Source organism: Polypterus senegalus, chromosome 9 (assembly GCF_016835505.1).
Source record: "Polypterus senegalus isolate Bchr_013 chromosome 9, ASM1683550v1, whole genome shotgun sequence".
Classification (NCBI taxonomy): Eukaryota; Metazoa; Chordata; class Cladistia; order Polypteriformes; family Polypteridae; genus Polypterus; species Polypterus senegalus.
In genome coordinates this window covers 121,608,715-121,633,523 of record NC_053162.1, presented here as the reverse complement: position 1 = coordinate 121,633,523, position 24,809 = coordinate 121,608,715, and the positions used below count along the sequence as shown (strand labels likewise).

General features: G+C 37.6%; 1 protein-coding gene across 1 annotated transcript; it reads right to left on the bottom strand.

Annotated features, from left to right (window-relative positions):
* Positions 1 to 5,479: 5,479 nt before the first annotated feature.
* On the bottom strand, positions 5,480 to 24,731 carry LOC120535688 (von Willebrand factor A domain-containing protein 1-like). Its single transcript, XM_039763670.1, has 6 exons — positions 24,430 to 24,731; positions 21,816 to 22,367; positions 21,372 to 21,638; positions 20,953 to 21,237; positions 20,528 to 20,845; positions 5,480 to 5,569 (listed from the first exon to the last, which is right to left on the bottom strand). Exons 1-6 carry the CDS (start codon positions 24,506 to 24,508, stop codon positions 5,511 to 5,513), a joined length of 1,560 nt encoding a protein of 519 aa, XP_039619604.1. The 5' UTR covers positions 24,509 to 24,731; the 3' UTR covers positions 5,480 to 5,510.
* Between the last annotated feature and the right edge of the window lie 78 nt (positions 24,732 to 24,809).

Here is a 24,809-nt window from a genome sequence, read left to right as displayed (position 1 = left end):
ACTACCAAATTGCACCTCACATCTTCACTTATTCACTATAAAACTGTTTTTTAATGTGCCCTTTAATTTCTCTGCTTTACTGCTATATTTTGATGTTATTTGCTACTAATTTTGATACACTGCCAGGTTCTAATATGTTAGTTATGCCAGGCAGGCAAAAGATTTCATAGGGCAACTGGAAGATATGGACATAGTCAATTAATCATAACGACGGTCAGAACCAGGAGAACAACTATCAGTACCCTAAGCCAAGAATCATGAGACAAAATTGAAGTCAGAAAGAGTGCAGAGAATTCAGGTTTTTGGGATTTTGGGATTCATGTAGTTGGATAAGGAAGCATAGCCCTGGATGACTGTCTGTCTGGTGTAGTCTTAGCAACGGGAATCAATAATAATGCCATCAGGATGGTGTGATATAAAAAATCAGAACTATATTACAAAAACAAATGAACCAGTTTTGCACATTCTCCCACTGTGTCTATTTTTTCAGTATAATATAATAGCATATATTAATTTGAATGTCTGTCTGTCTGTCTGTATGTTGTCTATACAATGCAACACCCTTTGACCGATCTGGGCCAGTATTTGCATAGTTTCTCTCTAGAACCATACAGACAAGATAGACTACTTTTGGAACACAAAATGTTGACCCAGGGGGACCCCAGTGTTTCTTGTTTGTTTTTTTTTGTTTTTCTGTGTACTACAGATTGCACACCACTATCACCTGCTGGCTCAGAGCAAGTGAAAAATCCAAACACACTGAAGGCAGACCAGCAAACAAAATGAACAAAATTTATCATTACTTACTCAGGCAAAGCCATGTGCTGCTTCTACCTACTGTGATATAAAAAGAAGTATAGTGCACTTTTGCAGGGGGTGTTAGGTAAGACTTGGTGTAGAGGGGAAGTGCAGTGCAACACAAAGGACATTCAAAGTGTTGTTTTTTAACTTGTATTTTGTCAGCGTTTCTTCATAATTTAACAACTATGAACTGTCCACTTTGAACTAAGGGCACAAGTCTGACACGACAGCATTCATGGCTACAATCCAGCATGGAGTTACCACAGTTCTGGAAACCAATTGGACGTAAAAAGAACAAATTCCAGAGACATCGATAGAGAAGCAGTGTGGATGAGGGATGAAACAGCTAGCAGTAACAACAAGATCACCATTTAAAAAACACACAAATTGTTTTCTTTCTTTCCTTAACCCATTCTACAAATATTCCTAGGCAACATTGGGTTCTTTGTGTAGTAATGTATAAAGCTCAGTCAGTTTGTGTTGTTCTTTATACCATTTTTCCATACTCTTAGTCCAATATCAACAAAATTTTGCTCACATATTCCACTTTGTCAGAAAACAACACTAGACTGCTTTGGAAAACAACATTTGGACCTTGTGTTCCTTTTTACTACAGTGAGTTTTAAGGACAGCACCTTCAGCCCTAATTTAAATTGATTCAATTTGTGTCTGAGGGGGTACACTTTGAGAAGTGACTACAGTACCTATAATGCTACAACTTTGGTCAAAAATATACCGACTTAGGTAACACTTTTAGTTTAAGTACTACAAAAATGCATCTATTACTCATTTACTCTTGTGTAACAAGACCTTAACAAATACTACTTTTGGTGCTAATGACAATAACAAAGCATTAGTAAAGTGGATATTCATTGGTAAAATGTGAAATCTTGCTAAAATAACTTCACTTTTGAATGGTCTGAGGTAGCTTAAATGAAACATGTCTCTTGATATTACACACTTAAATGTAAGACCTGTGAATCTTCACATTCATAAGTAATTTTAACGGCATATCAAATGCCATACTGCACAGAGGTAAATAACCTATTTACTTGTGCCTTAAATAATTAAATCTACAAGAAGCCTTTGTTAAGGTTTTACTATGCAAATAGAGTAAATGAGTAATTAATAGCATTACCTAAGCTAAAATGCTATCCAGATTATTATCACTATAATATCACTATAATTTCATGACTGAACATGCCCATGAACTAGCACAGGTTGATAGAAAATTTGTTTGGTGACTTCAAGATTAATTTAATAGCTGCTGACAAAGGAAGCTTTGCAAATATGACAAGTAATGGTCAACACTTCAAGTTTGTACTTTGGCAAAGTGTCCTGTTGGCACAGTAGGGTAATTTCACTGTAGAAAAAGATGTTCTTACCTTCACTATTGTTGTAGCTTTATACTTGATTTCAAGCAAGAATGAATAATTTAAGATAAAATAACCAGCCATTCCCTCAGTGCAGCAGTATGACAACCTTAAAAGTCCTGCTAGATAAAAAGTTTGATTAAAGTCATTGACACTTTTCTGAAGAATTTTAAAGGAGGACCAATCAATCCCCCAGTAGGTGGTCCATTTTTAATGTTCTTTAAAGAAAATAGATATGCCTTTTAAAAAAAAATTTATATTGAAAAAGGAGTATACATTTTGAAGGCAATCTTCTAGAGTGTGTTAATTAAATGATAGAAATGTATTAATGACCTTGGTGTTGAGCATCAAGCTCCTAAATGCATCCAATGCACAGTGTACACATTCATCAACTATCCTGTCTGTAAGGTATACCAGCACTAGCATGCTATGAGATCCCATTGTGTTTACCTTTTTCTTAAAGGCCCATCAACCTAAGGGAAAGTCTGTGTGGTGTTATGGGTCCACAGCTCGCTTAGCAAAGGCCATTTAAATAAATGATCACCGCGCTCGCGGCTTTGGGAGGAGGTGTAGTAGTCGTAGCAAGCCGCGGGGCGATCTGCGGTGTGGGCGTTTCTCACCGTGTGCAAAGGTGAGGAACTGCCCACATCCGTGATTGTTCCCGTGGCTAATGTGCTGCAGCTGCTATGGCCCCTCGCAATATAAAAGAAGCGCGAGTCGGTTAGGAAGAGGATCAGAATGAAAAAAGATCAGGAAAGAACGAGAGAGAAATGAAAAGAGAGGACGGAGGTTACAGGGAGCGGGGAAGCAAGTCAGAAAGAGACAAGGAACGTGTGGGCGAGCGAATGCACGCTCGTGGGCAGCTGCAAGGAAGCTGGGTGCTAGGATGACACCCAGGCGTTGGAGTTGAAAGTTGCTCCCGCTGAGCGAACAGGTAGTGGGAGTGACCAGGGAAAGGCGACTGGCCGCAATAGGCCGGAGAGGCAGCGGGAGTCGCGAGGCTTGGTGTTACAGTCCTTGGTGTGGGCGTCCTAGAGACTAAGGAGTCCAAGTCTCAGGCCTGGGATGAGTGCCAGACCAAAGCCAGGATCGGGAGGTCTCCAGACCTGTGTGTGAGTTGAAAAGGGCAGCTGCAGAGAGCGTCTCACCTGCTGCAAAGCCTAGTCGGGAGAGGCAGGTGAGACGCTAGCGTAGAAGAGCACTGGGCTTGTTGTTGTTTTTAAAGACTGCTTCCTGAGGAATGTTTTAACCTCGTTTTTAAAAGGGTTGTTTTTCTATTGTTTTTACCTCCACGTTTGACTTGTAAGGATTATTTATTTGAACAGTTTTGGAATCGCTGCACTTTATTTATTGAACACTTTGTTTTTGATTGTCTTTTAATAAAAGCACTTTTGCACTTTTTTTTTTACCATCCTCTTGCTCAAATGTTGTCTCACTGTCTAGCTCACCTCGGTGACATTATCGACGGTGTTGGGTTCAAGGCGAATAGCGATGGGAGCGTGGTGCAGAACCCACATCATCACAGTCTGTGAAATGTGTGTGAAGTTTGACTTCTTTCATATACCGGAAACATAAAGCACGTATTTTTCTTCACTGTAATTTTGAAAAGAATGTTGATGAATATTTGAATAATAAATGAGAAGCAAAAAAAAATATTTGCTGTAATTTTGAGAAGAAGAAGATATGCAGTAAACCTGAATTACCAGGGGTGTTCAATAATTTATCTACCTGAGTATGAATGAAAGAAGCAAACATGTTGAAACAAGTTTGAGCATGTTGTGACATCGAGGTTACTCGGGCACAGTTTTTTGCTCAGTGAGAGTCCAACATTCCAAGAGACAGGATGTCAGGAGAGTCCTTGTGCAAATCAAGTTAGCTTCTTCACAACAGTGCACTGGTTCACATGACAATGTAGGAAATGTAGGTTCCAGCAGCTGAACCATCTACTCTACAGTCCTGACCTGGCTCCCTCAGATTATTTCTAGTTTTGAAGAAATCTCTCCGTGGACAGAGGTTTTCAAGTGATGAAAACATCGAGGCAGCTGTGACATCCTGGTTTGAAGGTCAGACAGGAGATTTTTTTTAGAGGGGTTAAAGTTATTGCAGAAAAAGTGGATGAAGTGCATGGAGCTATCAGGGGAAAAATAAACAAAAATTTATTAAAACATTTCTTTCCTGTTGAGGTGGATAAATTATTGTACGCCCCCCTTATCATTCTGGCTAACAGACAGGAAAATTGAACAATGAGACAACGTGAGAGTGTGAGATAGATCAGAACACTAGGTACAATACACTCTGCTGTTAGATGTTGATCAAACAGACAAATAACCACCTTAGCCTTTTCCAGTTTATACTGGAAAGAAAAAAAATGGTCACACTCTAAAAGTTACCTACAACCTTGCAACTTTTCTAATAATATGACGTATCATAGCACATATCTTGTAATGAAGAAGAAACAGTATTAAGAGGGCATGAAAAGGCAAGCAGAATAACAGAATAAAATTATACAATTTATATTGTGTCTTACAATACTGTTAAATCGCTAGTTTATATAGTGATGGCTGAGCAATGGTAGAGTTTATTGTAGGTACTTAATGGGAATTGTTATTTTAGTTAAAATTCTGTACTCACTCTCAGTCTTTTTGACATAGCAAGAATGAATCAATAACGCACTATTTAACTGTAGTGACACAAGTTGACAAGTGTGTGTCTAGGTATCAGCATCCAATGCAGAATGTTACTAGAAGGATAAAAAAAACTTTCTTATTTCTTGTCATTTATTCTAAATGCAAGTCATTTCAAAATAAAATAAGCAAAGCTTAATATCATTCTTAAGGGTAATAAGTTGAGCTTATCCTTTTAAAATATAAATTTCTTTGAAAGTCTTAAAATTCTTGTTAATTACTGAAAATATTTCTCTTCCTTCAGTGCCCAAGAGCTATTTTAGTTACAGAATCCTATTACTTGCAAGTGAAGAAATGTCACTGAAGTTTCTGCTTGCTGAAGTGTTTTTCTTTTATGCAGAAGACAGTGCCTGGAGTTTAAAAAGTGATATATGTATGAACGCTATATCTGCATGTCAAGGCTTGATAGGCGTCCAGTTGCACTCTTTTAGTTATTTCAGCTCCAACATTGTCAAAATTTACTTATAAATAATGAAGCAGATGGAGCCAGAAGTTTGCATTGTACTGACAGTGCAGTGTCTTCAAAAGCTGAACTGGAACATACTTCGGTGACTTGAAAGGGAATTCACATTTGATCTTCCATAGGTAGCAGCCTCTTCCACATCTATTTTTGCATTCTTGCAAAGATTCAGGCTTTTAGACTAGTAAAATCTCAGCAGGGAGTATACCAGAATATTCTGCAGCGGCTGTGAATCCATTGAGGGATGGGAGCTAAGAAGAAAAAGAATAAAAAAAGAAAAATGTAAAAATAAAAGGCACAAAAAATTAGTCCACTGTCCTTTTCACATCCTAAACAAAGATTTCTGATTGTGATGATAATTTGTCTTTTTTAAACCGTTCTAATATTGTATGATTAAAACTGCAATATAACATTGCTTAGACAAAATTGTGTAATCTTTATAAAAGCTTTTAATATAGCTGAGTGTCTTATACCTTTAATGGGTTAATCTTTAAATTGAACAGTTAATTTGAGCCAGCAATACCAGTAATGAAACTTGCATTCACTTTTTAATCCAATCAATACGAATGGGCTAGGCTATAGAGAGAGCACAAAAGTGGTTAAGGTGGTGATTAGGTCTGGAGACAAATTAAAATGGAGATTGCAATATGGTGTCATGGCTAAAGTGGTGGATTTTAAATCACAATCTCGACAGTTCAGTTTTTTCCTTTGATTCATTGTGTTACATCTAAGTGGGCACTTAACTCATCTGAGCCCAGTTTGTAAAATATGTATGTAAATAATATAACTGTATCCCAGTCTAATACATTATCTTCCAGGAATGTGTCAACCAAATATATACAAATAACTAAAAATAACATTTTACAGAGGACCTGCATCATTCCAAATCGTAACTCTTTTACTTATATTCCTTATTGGTATCAAAACTTAGTCATGACTAGGACCAACAGAGTTTAGTTGCTAATTAGAAGAAAGGTTCAAAGAGTGATAACGATATTGGTCTGATTGTTATGGTGATGTAGCATCTAGCATCTATTTTTAATAGCTAACCATGCAAAGCTGAATCAGATTTGAATTAATTCTACTACTTCTGCTTACACAGTCCTGCAGAAAAATAATTACTGTTTCATTTATACTGATTTCACTCCCTGCCAATCTAATAGTGATTATATCTTGGCCTCCCAGTTATTAGCACCTGCTTTAAATAATGAAACCATTGAATTCTTATTCCTGTGGTGCTGAGGTGTCACCCATGCACGACAGCACTTTGGTCCCAATTTGGGATCCTGAGGTGGTTCATTGTGTGGTAGGTGCAGCAACAAACTGTATCAATGCAGGCTCCCAACCTCTCTCTCTCTCTCTCTCTCTCTCTCAGATCATGGGCCCACTTAGGGTCAATTTCCACTTCTACTCCTTCCTCCTTGGTGATTTATTACAACACTACTTGGCAATCTTAAAATTTGTTCATGGTTCACATCCACGTTGGAAAGCTTTCTAGAGCTTACAGGATTTCAAACTCTGTTTAGGACAGAGATGTAACAGATACAATGAGTGCAATGAATGATTTTACAATTGTATTTACTTCTGGACAAGCATATTCTCACAAAAAAAGAAAAATCCAGAATTCAAAAAATCATCTGAACTAATGTTCAAAATGGCATCAAAAAACACTAATTTTCAATAATCAGGCCCTTCACATTGGTGCCAAATTAGAGTTCATTTATAAATACAGCAGGTTCTGGACATTGTAGGATTTCAGGTCCTGCTTTAATATCCCTGTCTTTTATTTCCAAATTAGTTCTTTCCTAAAACCTTTAATGTCTTTTTTTTACATTCTAAGTTTCTTCTTCTTAATAGCACCCACATGAAGACTTTTAGCATCCCTGTATGTATTGTTAGTACATATTGCTTCCTACCAGCCATTATCATTTTAGTCAGTTTGGCACCTAAATCTTCCCTCTAATCAGCATGTATCTGTTGTGATCTGGGGAGTTCCTCTAAAGAAATCCAAAAATGGGGCCTCCAAATTAAGAAGGGATCAATCCCTCAAAAAGGATAACTAATCAATATACCTCTAAGTCCCTAAAACTGTTGCAAATAGCCCCACAAAAAGAAGGGTCACCATTAGCTTTAGGCTTGTATAAAGAAATGCCCAATGAAGAATCTTTATAAAATAAAACAATTATTTTTCAAAAAATGCTCTGTAGCACAAGAAGCTCCAAGGAGCACAAAAGACCCAAAATGAGTTGCCTTAATAAAAAAAGCAATCTAATGGCAAACAAACCCAAAAACATAAACCCAGAGAGAGGGGTAATAAACAGAGTAAAGAGAGCAAAAATCCAGTAATTCAACCAAAACACAGTAATAACCAAAGAGACATCAACAACACCCAGTGCATACATTTTAAAGTAAGAAAGCTGTGTCTTCCTTCTGCCTTTATAAGGTTGAAAGCAGCCCCTTGACAGTGATGGACAGGTGGCCTTGCCTCTTGAGGCACCATCCACAAAATACAAGAAACAGGGTAGAACAAGCATGCACACATAAATATTAAATAATACACAAAACTAATAAAAAACAATGTTGGAAATAACACAAAATAGCAATATTAACATAAACAAAAGAATCAAACATGAATAAAAAAGACAAAAAAGGCAATCTGAACACATGCCACAAGCCACTTGGAACACAAGTAAAAATATCATGGAGATTAATATGTCAAAGAACATTTACTTTGTCATCTAAAAATCCAATTGATCCAAATCTACAGCTTAGCTGTGTTCACTATTTTTATACCACCCTTTCCATGTGTTATGCCATGGGGCTATTGATAGACACTTACTACCAATTTTGCCCAGTGAAGACTCCAGGTAACTTTCTCTATTTGTTCTGGGAGTGTCTCCCAGTATTTACATTCTGGTCACTAATTTCAGATTTTTAAACATTCATTTTATCTTTTCATACTCATCTGTTTCCTGATGTATTTAAAATTTTGGACCTCTCTAGATACAAATCTATTTCACTCATATATATACTAATGACTTTGGAACCAGGTTGAATATGTATTTCTATTATTTGAATTATTTGCTTCTATTATATATCAATAATATAAAATATATCTCAAAAATAAATAAATAAATAAAATCTCAGCAAAATGTTTTTACTAACACTGGGAAAATTGCAGAAGGAACTCCGAGTCCAGCTGAGGGCAGCGAAGGAGCAGTACAGGAGAAAGCTGGAGCAGAAGTTGCAGAATAATAACACAAAGGAAGTGTGGGATGGGATGAAGATCATCACTGGCTGCAGCTCGAAGCAGGGTGCCACCATTGAGAGAGACATGGAGAGACCAAACCAGATTAACAACTTCTTCAACAGGTTTGACCACCCTAACCCACTCTCACCTCAGAGTACTGCACCCTCCACCCATCCTTCTGCTGATACCAGCCTAGGAGAGAGTTTCCCCTAACCCACAATTACAGCAGCCCAGGTAAGCAGACAACCTATCATTCTGACGTCACATGTGATGAAGACCATGGACCGGCTGCTGCTTCACCACCTGAGGCCAGAGGTCCGCCACGCCCTCGACCCTTTGCAGTTCACATACCAGGAGAAGGTGGGAGCGGAAGATGCCATCATCTATAAGCTACACCGATCCCTCTCCCACTTAGAAGAGGCAGTGATGATGTAAGAATTATGTTTCTGGACTTCTCTAGCACCTTCAACACCATCGAACCTGTGCTCCTTAGGGACAAGCTGACAGAGATGGGAGTAGATTCCTACCTGGTAGCATGGATCGTAGACTATCTTAAAGACAGACCTCAGTATGTGCGTCTCGGGAACTGCAGGGTCTGACATTGTGGTCAGCAACACAGGAGCGCCGCAGGGGACTGTACTTTCTCCGGTCCTGTTCAGCCAGAGTCCTGCCACGTGCAAAAGTTTGCAGACGACACTGCTATCATGGGCTGCATCAGGAGTAGGCAGGAGGAGAAGTATAGGAAACTAATCAAGGACTTTGTTAAATGGTGCGACTTAAACCACCTACAACTGAACACCAGCAAAACCAAGGAGCTAGTGGTAGATTTTAGGAGGTCCAGGCCCCTCATGGACCCTGTGATTATCAGAGGTGACTGTGTGCAGAGGGTGCAGACCTATAAATACCTGGGAGTGGAGCTGGATGATAAATTGGACTGGACTGCCAATACTGATGCTCTGTGTAAGAAAGGACAGAGCCAACTGTACTTCCTTAGAAGGCTGGCGTCCTTCAACATCTGCAATAAGATGCTGCACATGTTCTGTCAGACACTTGTGGCGAGCTCCCTCTTCTACTTGGTGGTGTGCTGGGGAGGCAGCATAAAGAAAAGGGATGCCTCACGCCTGGACAAACTGGTGAGGAAGGCTCTATTGTAGGCATGGAGCTGGACAGTTTGACATCCATGGCAGAGCAACGGGCACTGAGCAGGATCCTGTCAATAATGGAAAATCCACTGCATCCACTGAACAGGATCATCTCCAGACAGAGGAGTAGCTTCAGCGACAGACTGCTGTCACTGTCCTGCTCCACTGACAGACTGAGGAGATCGTTCCTCCCCCACACTATGCGACTCTTCAATTTCACCCGGCGGGGTATATATTGTACAAATATTTTCTGTCTATTATACCTTCATTGTTATCACTCTTTAATTTAATATTGTTCTTTATCAGTTTGCTGCTGCTGGTGTATGTGTATCTAAGTTATCTTTGAGGTGAGTTAGGAACTTGAAGAGATGCAATGAGTGCTTAAATTATTAAGGAGTATAATAAATTATACCAGCAAACCTCTGAAGAATAAACTGGATGAAATAAATCCCAACAGTCACAGGACTCTTAAGAAAAAGGTCAGAAACCCAACTGTGAAGAAATAATTGATCTCATACATATTATTGTTAGATGTCTCTTTTTATTTAATTGAAAGACAGAAACTAAATGCAGAATGTTAAGTAAATCAATACTTCCACATTTCTGAACCAAAAGATCTCATGAAAAGAAGAATCGGTGACGCAGAACAATTTCTAAATCACATCATTATAGAATGATGATCAAAGCCTAACAGCAAATTAGTGCCTTAATCAATCCACATGCTAAACATTTATATTTTGTTGACTTTTGGAATGTCTTTTATTTTATTACTAGCAAAATACCCATGCTTCGCAGCGGAGAAGTAGTGTGTTAAAGAAGTTATGAAAAAGAAAAGGAAACATTTTAAAAACAACATAACATGATTGTCAATGTAATTGTTTTGTGAATGTTATGAGTGTTGCTGTCATCAAGGATTTGATTATCATTATTTCTTTCAGTCAGGTTCGTATTTGGGGGATGTGTTGTGTTCAAGTTACATTCCGTGTTTGTCTAGTCTATCCCTGACCATCTCATCTTCGTTGTCAACCGTTGTAAAAATAACAGGTTTCACTCATCGAAGTGTTCACTACCCAAATCAGTACTCGTGAATCTAAGATGTTCAACAGGCATTCCTGGTATTAAGTTGTGGATTTGCCTGCGAATATTTAGCAGCAGCGTGTCTATGAACGTAAAAAAGTTTCTCTCGCACTTTTGCTGAGTTTGTGGCAAACACTATTCTATCCCTGACTATCTCATCTTCATTTGCATAAGCACAGTCCTTCACCAGCAATTTTAACTCCGTTACAAAGTGATCAAAAGTCTCGTTTATACCCTGCATCCTCTCAGTAAACTTGTATCTCGCGAATATCGTATTCATCTTAGGCATAACAAACGCCAGCAGCAGTGTGTCTATGAACTTAATTTAAAGTTAAGCTTTACACCTTGCTTTCCTATTCGTTTGCATAAGCACAGTCCTTCACCAGCAATTTTAACTCTTTTACAGCAATTTTAACTCCGTTACAAAGTGATCAAAAGTCTTGTGTATACCCTGCATCTTCTCATTAAACTTGTATCTCACGAATATCGTATTCGTCGTAGGCATGACAAACGCCAGCGGCAGCATGTCTATGAACTTAATTTAAAGTTAAGGTTTACACCGTGCTTTGTTTCCACAGTAGCTGCACTTATGAATATGCTTGTATGCGTCACTCGCTTCATATTCTTTTGCTGCCTTCTCAATTGTGTAATGCATTTTTTGTTCAGCGCTCTTTGGAGCTCTTGCTTGTTCTCTACGTACTGTGTTCACAGTCAGTTCGCGTGAGCTGCTCGGAGTACATGCATTGAAGGTTCTCAGCTGTGCTTGTGCTATCACGTGCGATCTTGCGATGTCCATGGCTTTATTTAATGTTAGCTAAGACCCGGCACTTAAAAGTTTCTCTCGCACTTTCACTGAGTTTGTGCCAAACACTAGTCTATCCCTGACCATCTCATCTTCGTTTGCATAAGCACAGTCCTTCACCCGCGAATATTTAGCGGCAGTGTGTCTATTGGATTGCTGCTGACGGACGGCCTTATACAGACATGAGATGAGGGACGCAACTCCGCCTCAGACGGCGGCCGAGCTGCAGGCTATGGCCATATATATGTACGTAAGTAGGTTCCAGTTATGACCATTAGAATTTCGAAATGAAACCTGCCTAACTTTTGTAAGTAAGCTGTAAGGAATGAGCCTGCCAAATTTCAGCCTTCTACCTACACGGGAAGTTGGAGAATTAGTGATGAGTCAATGAGTCAGTCAGTCAGTCAGTGAGGGATTTGCTTTTTATTAGTATAGATACGTATGTTGATCAGGCACCATCATTTTGAATTTTTTCATCACTATATGCAGATCTGTAGAAATGAACATAACAGTGCATGGTATTGCTAAAAGAATGTGCTTTATTAATGCTTTTTCACAATTTTGTGTTTTTCTATACATCTTGCAAAAACTCTATTATATAATCTTTTCCAAAAAAGCAAATGTCTTCTGTGAAACAGTACACCCCTGGTCACAGTCTGTGTGAAGTTTGCATATTCATTTTGTATTTTTGTGAGTTTCTTTCTGAGTATTCTAAACCCACAGCCTAAAAACTGAATTAGCCTTAACGTGTGTATGCGAGGAAGTGAGTGAGAATGAGTGAGCGTGTGATAGCATGAGAAGATGGTTTCTGCCTTATACCTGAAGCAACTGTGATAGAGTCTGGTACCACTGCAACGCTAATTTGGGCTAAGTATGTTTAAGAAATGGGTAATGGGTAGATGGATTTATTGAAAATCTCAAAATAACTGATTTTTTAAAGACAAACCAACATTGTCTTTAAAGAAATCATTTGAATGGATGGTTATGTACTGCTTTTGTATATGCAGCCACTTGTATCATTTACAAGTGGAAGCCATGCTAAAGTTACAAAATGGGATTTATTAGAAAATGGAACAAACCTTAACAAAACTGATAATGTCATTTCTTAGTGTAATTTTCACCCTTCTCAATACACTTGCACCACCTGCCTGGAAGTGCCTGGATTGTAGTAAAATAAGTAAGTGGCTCGGAGAACAAAACATCGAAATTTTGGGTACATGGCCAGGAAACTTCCCAGACCTTAATCCCATTGAGAACCTCTGGTCAATCCTCAAGATGTGGGTGGACAAACAAAAACCCACAAATTCTGACAAACTCCAAGCATTTATTATGCAAGAATGGGCTGCCATCAGTCAGGATTTGCCCCAGAAGTTGATTAACTGCACGCCAGGACGAATTGCAGAGGCCTTGAAAAAGAAGGGCCAACAATGCAAATATTAACTCTTTGCATAAACTTAATGTAATTGTCAATAAAGTTTGGTTTTAATTATGCCTGTAAGGAACTAGAAACCCATTTGGTTTTGGCTGTTGGGATATGGTATGGTTCTTTGCAAGCTTATTATGAAAAATACAGCTTCAAATAATAAAGGGATAGTCAAACACAAGCTGAAAAATAATATATTAACTACAATACATGTGTTCTGGATAATGGTAAGGTCTGCATCAGGATCATATTAAACATTAGGAGCTAGCTCTGTCTGGTTTCTTATGAAATTCCACCCTAATGTGCTCCAGGTTCTCTACAGATATAGTAAATACATTATTTGTAAATATGCACGTTCCTCTTGTAGTTTACATATTTCTTTTGAGTTTTTAACAGCTATGCTACATGCTATGCTACTGTCCAAAACTGTAATGTCTAGCCTCCATACATTTAGGCATTGCATACTGAGGAAGAGAATAAGGTATAGTATTTATAGAGACTTTTTATGAAGAGATTATCTCAATTTTATTAATATTTGAATTGTTTTTTTTTTTTTCCCTAGTCAGAAATTTGGTCACACCCACAGCAGAAGTAAAATGGTCACACCAATCTTGCTAACATAGAAAGTGCATGCATTAACTTACAGAAAGCGAGATCTATTTTTGTGCTACCATCCAGACAAACTCCACCCATCCATCCATCAATTTCCTAACTCCACCTAATCCAGTTCAAGGTGGTGATAAGTTGTGCATAATTTCAATGTGTTTCTTTTCCGTGCCTCTTCTACAGCTTCTGTAGTGAGATCAATTTGTTTCCACATCTTACTGCTAGAAATGTCCTATGGGAGTTATTATTTTTTTTAAATCAGAGATCAAAAGAGAAAATTATACTGCCTTTTCCCCTTTTTTTTTGGTTATATGATTAGTCTATAGCTAATCAAAAGTTTCTCCAAATGAATCTCACAAAAATCATGTTCCCAGCTTAATGCTTGATTGACACTGCAGTTTGCAGTCTCATAAATAAACAAAATTCCAACACAAACTGCTTTTGCAAATGTGTATCTAATTACCTCACAGTAGTCCACTAATCTGCAGTTGATTGCAAAATGGACCAAATCTAAATACCCATGCTCCTTTTAAATTTGCCCACTTTAAGGCAACAAATGCTTGCAAAATTAGAAAACAAATTAGTTGTCATGTAAATTAATCAGATTTAGCAAACTAAACAGAAAGGTAATGTCCCAGGTATTTATTTCCATTGAGTCATTTTTATTTAAAGCTCACTAAAGATAGCTATAGATGCTGTAACCCAGGAGCATTAGTTGGATGGGTCACTAGAATATCCTAAACTTCAGATAAAGACAGCCATTAATTTATTGATATGGTGCCAGATGACAATCCAGTATGCTTTTAAATATTAATGCAGTAGATTCATAGAATTATTATTGTCATATGTACAAGAAGAGCTAATTAACAAAGTGTTATGATTAAAGAGTATAACTGCTGTGATACCAGGAAGGAAGAGCAGGCATCTAGCTGGGTTAAAAGAAGGATTCATGCCCATCCAGGAGGCCATAATGGAAGGGGCAGGTAAACAAGTCCACTGGAAGCAACTCATTCCCCCACACAACAGGTGACAGTATTCCCCATGGCTGGATCACTTTAGGACACTCACAGGGTGGCATGGGAGTTGGAGTTGCAGCCCTGTCAGGGTCTTTGGGAACTGCCAGAGGTCACTGCCAGGGGAGGTCTGCCCTGGTTCATCTATGAACCAGAAGTGCTTCTGAGAACTGACACAGCAAATAGGAAGCAGTTACCGGGTCAACCTTAAGAGAGAGCCTACTGCCTCATTTAGTTTAAGTCCGAGTCAGGAGGCAGCTGGCATCACTCAACTGCAGATGGAAAGAGAAAAGAAAAATGTATTGTTTCTATTTCATTATTTTGCTACATGTTGGATTAAAGAATCCATTATTTAAATCCATGACTATTTTGAGTATTATTGGATCTGGGGTTTGATGCTGAGTGGTGACCCCTACTGGAAATACTACCTTACTTCAAAACTTTTATATTCTTTACCTTAAATAACCATCTTACCTTGAAACTTTGTGACAATTCCTTAAAGATTTTATATCCAGTCTCAGAATACAGAGAAAGAAATTTGACTCTTAAGACTGTAATCCCAACTTTATGACATACATTTTACCACTAACCAACTCTTCCAGCATGGTATACGTTCAGCTCCATCCTTGCAATTTACAGCACAATCAGCCCAGTTCATTGTAAAAGCTGAACACCACAGTATGACCATTGTTATACACCCCATGGCTCTGATCTTCTGGGTTTATATATACTGCAGTACCCTTTCTAGTCCCGGGCTATGTTTATATCACTTAGGGGGGGCATCTGGGTGATTAATTAGTCCAAACACCTTTTAGCTGCAGGGTGATAATGTGTGTGCTTTATAATAGTAATAATGTGCACATCAAGAGTGTCCAACTCCAATCCTGGAGGGCAGCAGTGGCTACAGGTTTTCATTCTAACAATTTTCTTAATTAGTGACCTATTTTTGCTGCCTATTAACTTTATTCCCTTCATTTAAATCAATATGCTATTTAAGATGTGTAATTGTTTCTTTTATTCCTTAATTATAAGTCAAACAATTATGATATATAAAATGAACCAATACACGAACACCCAATCTGTGTACATCATACAATATCAGAAAATAACAAAAGGTGAAAGTATCAGTAATGTTGATCTGCTCAGGTCCACAAAACATTTTGAGGGTAAATTTCTGCTGTGGGCAAATGAAAACACTAGCCAGCCATGGAATTAAATAATAAGCTAAATTAACAAGATGAATCAGCTTCTAATTAAGGAAATGGCTGGCATAAAATCGGTGGGAGTTCGAGGCCCCCAGATTAGCTGGTCATCTGTTGGCTCACTTCTCATCTCGTTTTTATTTGGCCGCCATGTAATGAAAAAAGAAACTATTCAGAGTACTGTTAAATAACCAATGCAATTAAAATGAAGGGAATAGAAGGCAATTAACAGCAGAAACTGATTAACAAAGTGGCAAAAGAAAACCTGCAGCCAATGCAGCCCTACAGATTTGTCGAAGTCGGACTTGGACACCCCTGGTGTACTTAATGCAGCCGTGAGATAGTTATTACTGTAACGTAAACAGTGAGGACATCTTATTTCAGTTGGTACTTACTGAGCAACACTTCCATAATTTATTTCCTCTTTCCTCAAAAAATGTGCATTGGGATCATGGTGTACATTATATTTAATTAAAGTGAGTGTCTTACAGTGATGTTGCTTATGCTGGAACTGGAAAATGTCAATTTTCTCCAAGACCATGGTAAATCAGCATTTACCAGTTTACTGATTTGAAGTATAAGAAATTAGCATAGGATAAAAAACATTAAATACTTTGCATGTCTTCAGTCCACTGTGAAACTGCATACCATATATCCTGGATATTGTATCACATCAGATTTTAGTGTAGTATACATTTTCATTGCAGTCCAAAGCACCCCCCAATAACTGAAATAAATCTATAAAAATATAAATTGCCTTGACACTTAATGCATTAAAATACGAAAAATGTAAAACCATATCACTGTGTATTGCCAGTTTTAATAGAGAACTATCAATTAATAAAAAAACATTTTCCAGAGTATTTAACAAAAGGACAACAGCGTCCACCGTGACCTTTAAAATTTAAACCAAAAAATTGTCGATAAAATGTGTACACTTAAAGATGTTATTCACAGATTGATGCTCTCCAAATCTAACAAAATAGCTCTCCCAGTAGCACAGAGCTACATGTCAAAACAAGTGTTAAAAAATGTGAAAATTTGATGGTCAAATCTTCACTGAAGAATTCTTGAAACACTATGCCTGCAGCTTTCTTCTAATAACAGCAGCCACTATGAGACTAGTGAAAGTGGGCGCAAACAAAGTTGTATCAGCTAGAGCTCATCCCTTCAATAAATTCATACATTACTAAAAATAAGAATATTTAAAGCATATGATGTCTCTGTGGTAAAGGATAATACACAAGTTAAGCCTAACAGCAAATCTTGTCTGCTGAGTTCCAACAGCAAAGGTTTTAATGCTACTTTTCCATCAATACTAGGAACAGGCAGAAACTAGAACTATGTTGATACCCTAGTTTCATTGAATTTTCGAGCAATTCTAAATGATGCTTTACTTGTACATTAATTACATTAAATGCAAGTAATGCATATGTGCACATGTACACATATAAAATATATAAATTAAACTACTGTAGGGGTTTTCCTTTGTTTTCTACCTTTTTATACTCTTGTTTGAGTATTAATTTTTCTCTGCACTATTTTGCTTTTTTCTGCCAGTTTCTTTATTATAAGCCTATATGTAGTGCTGTTTAAGAAATACAGTTTTAAAATTGCTTTCAACACTGAGAATACATGCTTCCAGCCTTAAACTGCTTTTGCTTGTCAAAGCCAGGCTGATATCCTAGTTCCAGATGGTTTTTAGCACAAACAGGAGCTCAAAAAGAGATGCTATCTGTACACTTATGACATTAAGTATCTCACCCACAAAGTCTGAATGTGGTAAATTAATGTTCAGATAATGTTTTTTGTGCTTTTTAATAGCTGTACTTTTTCTGGGAATTGTTTAATGTTCAGATAATGCTTTTCATGCTTTTTAATAGCTGTACTTTTTCTGAGAATTGTTTCATGCTGACACAACAAATGTCTCCACCAGCTTCTCTCATACTTTCTTGCTGTAGCTCAATTCTTACTAATTGTGTTCAGGACCAATAGAGGTATGCCAGGCTAACGGCATGGAACAAATTAAGAAACTCCTAAAACCCCACTTTAAAATACAGCTTTTTCATAGCTTCATTGTAGTTCTACAACTAAAGGACTATGCATGAATTGAATTATTATATTTTTCATGGATTTGCAACCATTATTAATTTTGACTTTTTTCTGCTTTTTCATTTTGCACCACAATCACCTGTGCATGTTGGAATAAACGCAGATACTCTAACTGTCCATGGCACCCAGTGCATCAAATCCTCAAGGACAAACCTAAAAAATACTAATGGACTACTAAAGTATGTTTATGTTAATTAGATTACCCAGTAGGAGGTAAATGGTCTTTTGGCCTTGAAAGTGTTACAAAATTTTGTTTTCTCCTCCAGTATCACACCCCTGGTGTTTTTCCTTTCCTCCCCAGCCATCTGCTCTTATCATTGTACTAATCTTTAGATACTAAAAAAAAAACAAATCTATATTTAAGTACTCTACTTTTCTATTAATTATATATCTATTACATGGTATTTAAGTGTACACTTTTTATGTGTTGTTCATTCATTCTTATTCTTATGGATTTTTAATTTGTTTTTCTTTCTTGAAACTTTTTGTTTGACAACTTGTAAGTAGTGTTTAAAAATGTAGTTTAAAAATAATGTTATTGTTGCTGTTGTTGGTGCCTGCATGATAAAATGAACTGAAGCCAATCAGTGACCACAATATGACTTAATTGAAAGAATTTCTGTCAGAGAGGGTTGCAGAAGCATAGCAGAAACAAAGTGAGTGAGGAACATTCATAGGCAATTCTTTGAAGAAACTTTGAACAAATAAAACACTAAACAAACTTAAAATGGTTTTGCTTAGTTTCTATTGGTCATAGTGAAGCAATGGAGCTCTGCTATATTTGGTGGGCCTTATACCAAATTAATTTCTAATGGTTTTGTGTGTGTGTATTTGTTCATGCATTCTGGATGCAATTGAAAAGATATTTAAGAAGAAAAGCATGATTAGCATTGGTTAACTCATACCTATGGATTATAAAATATAATAATGAATAATAATGGCCATAAGTTTCATTTGTTAATAAAGACCAGTGAAATTGCATTATTTGCAAGATGCAATATACAAGAAAGATGGAAAAGTCAGCACAGAGCCTCTTTGTTTTGCTGATTATTAATCTTGTTCATTCCCCTAACTTTTCAACAAACTATATGAACATTAACGTTCTTTACTCAATGGAAAAACAAATTTCAACCTAGCAACTACTAAACACCAGATATCCAAGTAGTAGTAATAAATAAATGCAGAAACTGTTACTGCTTTTTACTATCCAACATTTCGTTGATATGAAATGCTGAAGGAATTACGGTACATGTTTGAAATTTTCAAACATCTCAAAAAAGAAGTAGTGTGCATGATAGAACAGCAAGTGAATTCTAGAATATGAGCAGCTACAGTAGAAATTTAAAGACAATTCCTGTTTCACAGGTGTTAGTTATAGGTTGCTGTGATCTCAAAGGATGCAGGTAGTTTAATTGAATCTTGACCATCTCTATTAAGAAATGTAGACTTCCATTATTCCTTACTTAGTGACAGATAAACAGAGCCAACAATGAAACAGATATAATGACAGGAAAGCCTATGATGTCCATGTGACTAGGCGTCATCATTGTCAAAATGGCTGAAGATTACAATTGCCTCTCACAGATTACAATAAGGAATGAAACTATTACAGAGCACTTTTCAATTCTGGACTATTTAAGAGGATGACGAATTTATACTCTGTCATGTGTGGAACACTAGCACAAGTCTTACAAGTACTTTTGTGAAGAAAACTCCAGGGAAGGATTTAGAGCTTACACTGAAGCTCACACGTTTGTCTTTTGATTTTACAGTTGGAAGCACAATGACTTGCAAAAATTCCTCTTAGTCTGCATCTTTGGACTCAACCCCTACTGGGGGTTACAAAGAACCAGCCCATGGCAGTCAGATGAAATTAATATCTGAAGACAGCACACCATTTGTGACCAGACAAAAGTATTTCACATTTCCATTTTTGTTTTCTTTACCGGATGGCAATATACTGGAAGTCTGTTCCAGATCCCCAATTCTTTTTGAACATTTTTGTCTGTTCTCTTTTAGAAACCCATAACTTTATAAAACTGCAATAAGTACCTATTGTATAGAGAATAACCTAGTTATGGTATAAACTGATATCAGAAATCAACATCCACAATTCTGCATCTGCAGTTGCCTTTCTGGTCAATTGTATGGATAAGAGCACTAAAAAACAACCTGTGTTTCAGTAGAGAAAGATGTGGCCTATATATCAATACTGTTCATTCTTCACCAGATCTTTGCACTATTGAACTGCATCATTTATATCTTGAGATCTATATCTCATAAAACAATTAAGATGTGTAAGGAAGTTACTTCTAGAATAAATTTCTAGTCAAGTTCTTAGTACATTAATAGAACTGGAGAATATTTACATATGGAAATATGCTGTGTTCAACTCATGAAGAACTCATTTAACTGACATTAGATGTTCCATGTAGAAATAGGAGGTTCAGCAAACCATATATCTCCTACACATCCAGAGTATTTTAAATAATGATAATTATTTGAAAAATGAATCTTGAGGACTAATCTTGAGGACTACACATATTTTTATTGGAATAGACACAAATTTCTAATGATCTTACCTGCATGTGTTTTCTGCTTTTTGCATACTTCGGCACTTTTTCCTCGCTTGTAAACAGCTGCTACACATATCAAGTGGTCGGACCGGGGCCTTAAATCTTTGAAGAAGACAATCTTCACATGACTTGGCACAGTGTGAATTGTTGCTGGCATGCCAGCAACTATATGACGCACTTTGTAGCTCCTTACTGCTTGTCCATCTTCAGGTTCTGCCCAGGATGCTGCTATTCTATTGGATGTAACATCAGTCAGCATGAGGTGCTGAGGTGGCGGATATCGATTGGCAACAGAAGTAAAGTGTTGATCCCTTGTATCTACATCTGGAGTGTATGACATGCATTGGAAGAAAATCAGAGACAGATGCTCAGAGATGAGAAAGGAACAATGATTACAATAAAAATATGAGAGATGGAGCACCTCTGTTTACCTTTAAACGTTCTTGATTTCAATGAATAAGGTTTCTTGGCACCCTGCTTAAAATGAGAAGTTGTGGAGATGAGGGATGATGAGTTTGCTTTCACTTGGACAACTCTTGCTTCCTTTCCTTCAGCTTTCACCTCAAGCGAAGCCACTCCACCTTTTGAGCCAATAGTCCTACCAGGCATGCCATCAAATAGTGGCTTGTAGGGATAGCGAGAATGGAAAGATGGAGGTATGGAGAGGTAAAGGGTTTGAGGACCAGATTCTGAGACCAGTAATGTCTGTGGAGAAACTAAATAAAATGAAGGAAATAACTAAATTGAGCACTTGAAATTGTTTTTCACATTAACTGGCGATGAAAGTAGAAACAACATATATATACACACCGCATGTACAGATTGACACACAGCCTCATAATAAAATTACCTGGCGGATGACTAGTTGAAGTGTCTATGGGACTCTCTGATGTGTTCACTGATGTCAGAACAGAAATATTCTCAGACTGTCTGGTCATATTATGACTTTCCAGTGCTTCATTCATTTGACTAGAAGCCCCAATATCACTCTGAACTCTATTGAAGAAAATATCCAGTGAATTTTGCTTTTTGAAAGGGGAGCCAGACTGCTGCCAGAGTGCAGCAGCTATATCAGGAATCTCATTACGCATATTGGGTCCTGGTAGAGGGGCAGAACCTAATGTAAAAGAAATGCTCATAATCAAAATGGGCTTATTGTGCAACCAATATTAAGCAAGAATACAATGCCAAATGTTCCTTCATTCAAAATCAGATGTAAATGTCACTACTTTCTAAATGCACCCATGTTAACCCAAACAGTGTCTTTATATGGCTTTAACAACATGACACTCACCCACTATAGCCACACATAAGTCCACTACAAGATCCAGCAACTTGTCTGTATCCACAAAGAACATAGTTCTCTCACTGCTGGCCACATTTTGGATACCGTGACTTGATCTTCCTGTGGACACCACTAGAACTAATATTCCAGCATCCTTTAAGACCTTAGCAGGCCAGGCAACATCATCAGTAGATAAGCCATCTGTTACCCAAACTACAGTCTTCTGGACTGCATCTCGAGACCCATGCTCCTTAGTAAAGCCAATCTCGTATACCCACTTCAGGGCAAGCCCAGAATTGGTGCTGCCCATTCTTTGCTCCACATTACTCAAGGACCTTAATATTTCCTGGGCTGTGGTATGTTGTTGAAATGAAAACTCCAAAACGGGCAGATCACTAACTGACACAAGGGCAATCTGGACATGGTTGGGACCAACATTCAAGACAGAAACTAAATTTTTGAAAACTGAAAGAAAACTGGAGAACTCCCAGGGTGTGATGCTACTTGAGCTGTCCAAAAGAAAGATGAGATCAGTGCTTGCCTCTGATGATTTGCAGTAACCTGTGCAACAGATGATAAAGAGGAAAACAATTACCATTGTGAATCATTAAGTTGAAACTAGACCACCTAAGAAAATACTCAAGCATAAACCTACCTTTCAAATAAGCTGGTTTCTGAAATAAATGAGGGATAACAGGTTCAAAAGTGCACATCAAATCAATCTGGACTATTTCCTTTATGCTTCCCTTTATATATTCCGCCAAAAAAACTCAGCAACTCTGGCAAAGTGCCGATGGAATTTCCTGTTGGCTGTAAAAGGGCATTGCACTCTGATTGCTACTGGAAAGTACTGTTACTATAGTAACCATCTGGGAAAGTTACCATTTTGGGTCCAGCTGGTGACGCTGCTGATATCATAAGGCAGTACTACTGTAATCCAGCACTTTAGCCAAATGTAAACTGTTGCTTCAATGTATTGCAACATTAATTTCTTCATTTATGACATTACCTTTTTGCTGATGCTTTCTCCAAATTTGTTTCTCATTCTAAATTTTAAATAAAATATACGTATCACTGCTTAAGGCTCATCTACATGAAACTTTTACAGAATGCAATGAATAAATAACTTACTCTCCTTCTGAGCTCTTTGGACCTTCAGCATTACTTTTTAGTAGTGCAATCTGTCAAATTGCCAACTGCTTTTACATTCCAATAAAGCCAGCACATCTGGGCTTGCTTAGGGCTATGTGATGGAGAAAAAAACCTGAAAGGCTCGTTGAAATGTATTTCAGATGGCCTATCAGTTAACAGGTGAAATAAATTTGGAGTGAACAGCAATATTCACTTATGTGTACCACACTGCATGATCAGCAAGTTCAGACACATTTATTATCCTTTATTGGATTCTTCCTTTCTTGTAATACTTTTAAGCATATGATTTCATAATCCGTTTAGCCATACCTTGTATGTCATGTCATATCAATTAAATGTACAGTAATAACATACTCTTGTGATTGCAGTAAGTCTATTCTTGATGTTTGATGAACTATGCCAGTATTGGGCCTTTATGTCTTCAAGGGAAGTGGCAAGCCTGAAACTAATCTGCACGCCATATGGCCAGAGTTCACTAAGCAAATTCTGAATACTAATTTTTTTTTCCTTTTTCAGAAAATAATTTTTACTATGATCATAAGGGCCTGTGCGTGAGAGAAAAGGATCAGGCTTCACATAAAATTTTAAATAATACAATTACATAACATATTCAAACTCACAATTCAGGCGAATGGGGATATCCAGGTACCACTGGGTGCAAGGCAAAAATCAGTCGTATAATACAGCACCACCAGCCTATTCTCACATGAGAAACTCTGGAACTGCCCATTAATTTAACCTGTGTATTTTGGGTGCTGTGGGAGGAAACATAGAGTACCTGGAGGAAAACCTGCAAAGATACAGGGATATGCCCAAGCACAGGACTTATACCCACGACACTGGATACATGAAGCAGAGCTCTTCCCCTACCATTACCATATCTTTCTTTAAAAAAAATAGTCAATGTGTTGTTCCACTACTAATAGTTAACTAAGTTTAAAAGAATTCAGTCTTTCATTAAGTCTGCTATACAGTATACACCATCCTGATACATTAGTAACACACATTATTTCATTTCCAGAGTGAATACGGTATGTAAGGATTCACAGGGCTGTTAATTATCCAAATGATTCTTGTAGTGGAATTTATTATACAGCTTCCTGGGAAAAATGCTGTCTGGAAACGAACTGCGCAATGGTCACAAGCCAGGTTTTAGAAGTCTCAAAAACCTATGCTGTCTAGCCAAGACTCCTCAGTGACTCAACTAAAGCAGTCTGCGTAATGAATTTACACAGGGCTACTGCTCAGCTGGAAAGTCAAGTGGCATAGTTCTATCTATCTATCTATCTATCTATCTATCTATCTATCTATCTATCTATCTATCTATCTATCTATCTATCTATCTATCTATCTATCTATCTATCTATCTATCTATCTATCTATCTATCTATCTATCTATCTATCTATCTACATTTACGATAGCACAAATGCACTTTTACTGGATTGACAACTTATCAAGCAAGGCACTCACCCGTGCTGTCTACTGTTACCTCCGTTGAGGCCAAATCCCAGGTAGCAATGCTGAGAAGGACGAAGACCTTCACCCACATTCTCTCGCTGTACAACTCCTGTCAGTCACTCTTATTCAGGTGTCGCGCCAAGTCTATAATAACCTTATTTATCGTTAGCTGAAGATCCTTTACCACGCATCATTTTTCTTTTTCGAACGTTTCTGCACAGACGACACGCGGCTTGCCGATGCATTTATCTGATTTTACTTGAAACAAGCCTGGTGCGCATTACGTTACGATGGCTTGCAGAATGAGTCGGTGCGCTTCATAAACTGCACCTCACTCCGATTCTCCTCCCTTTCTCCTCCCTCTGCCTACTTAATAGAGGATTGAAAGGGAA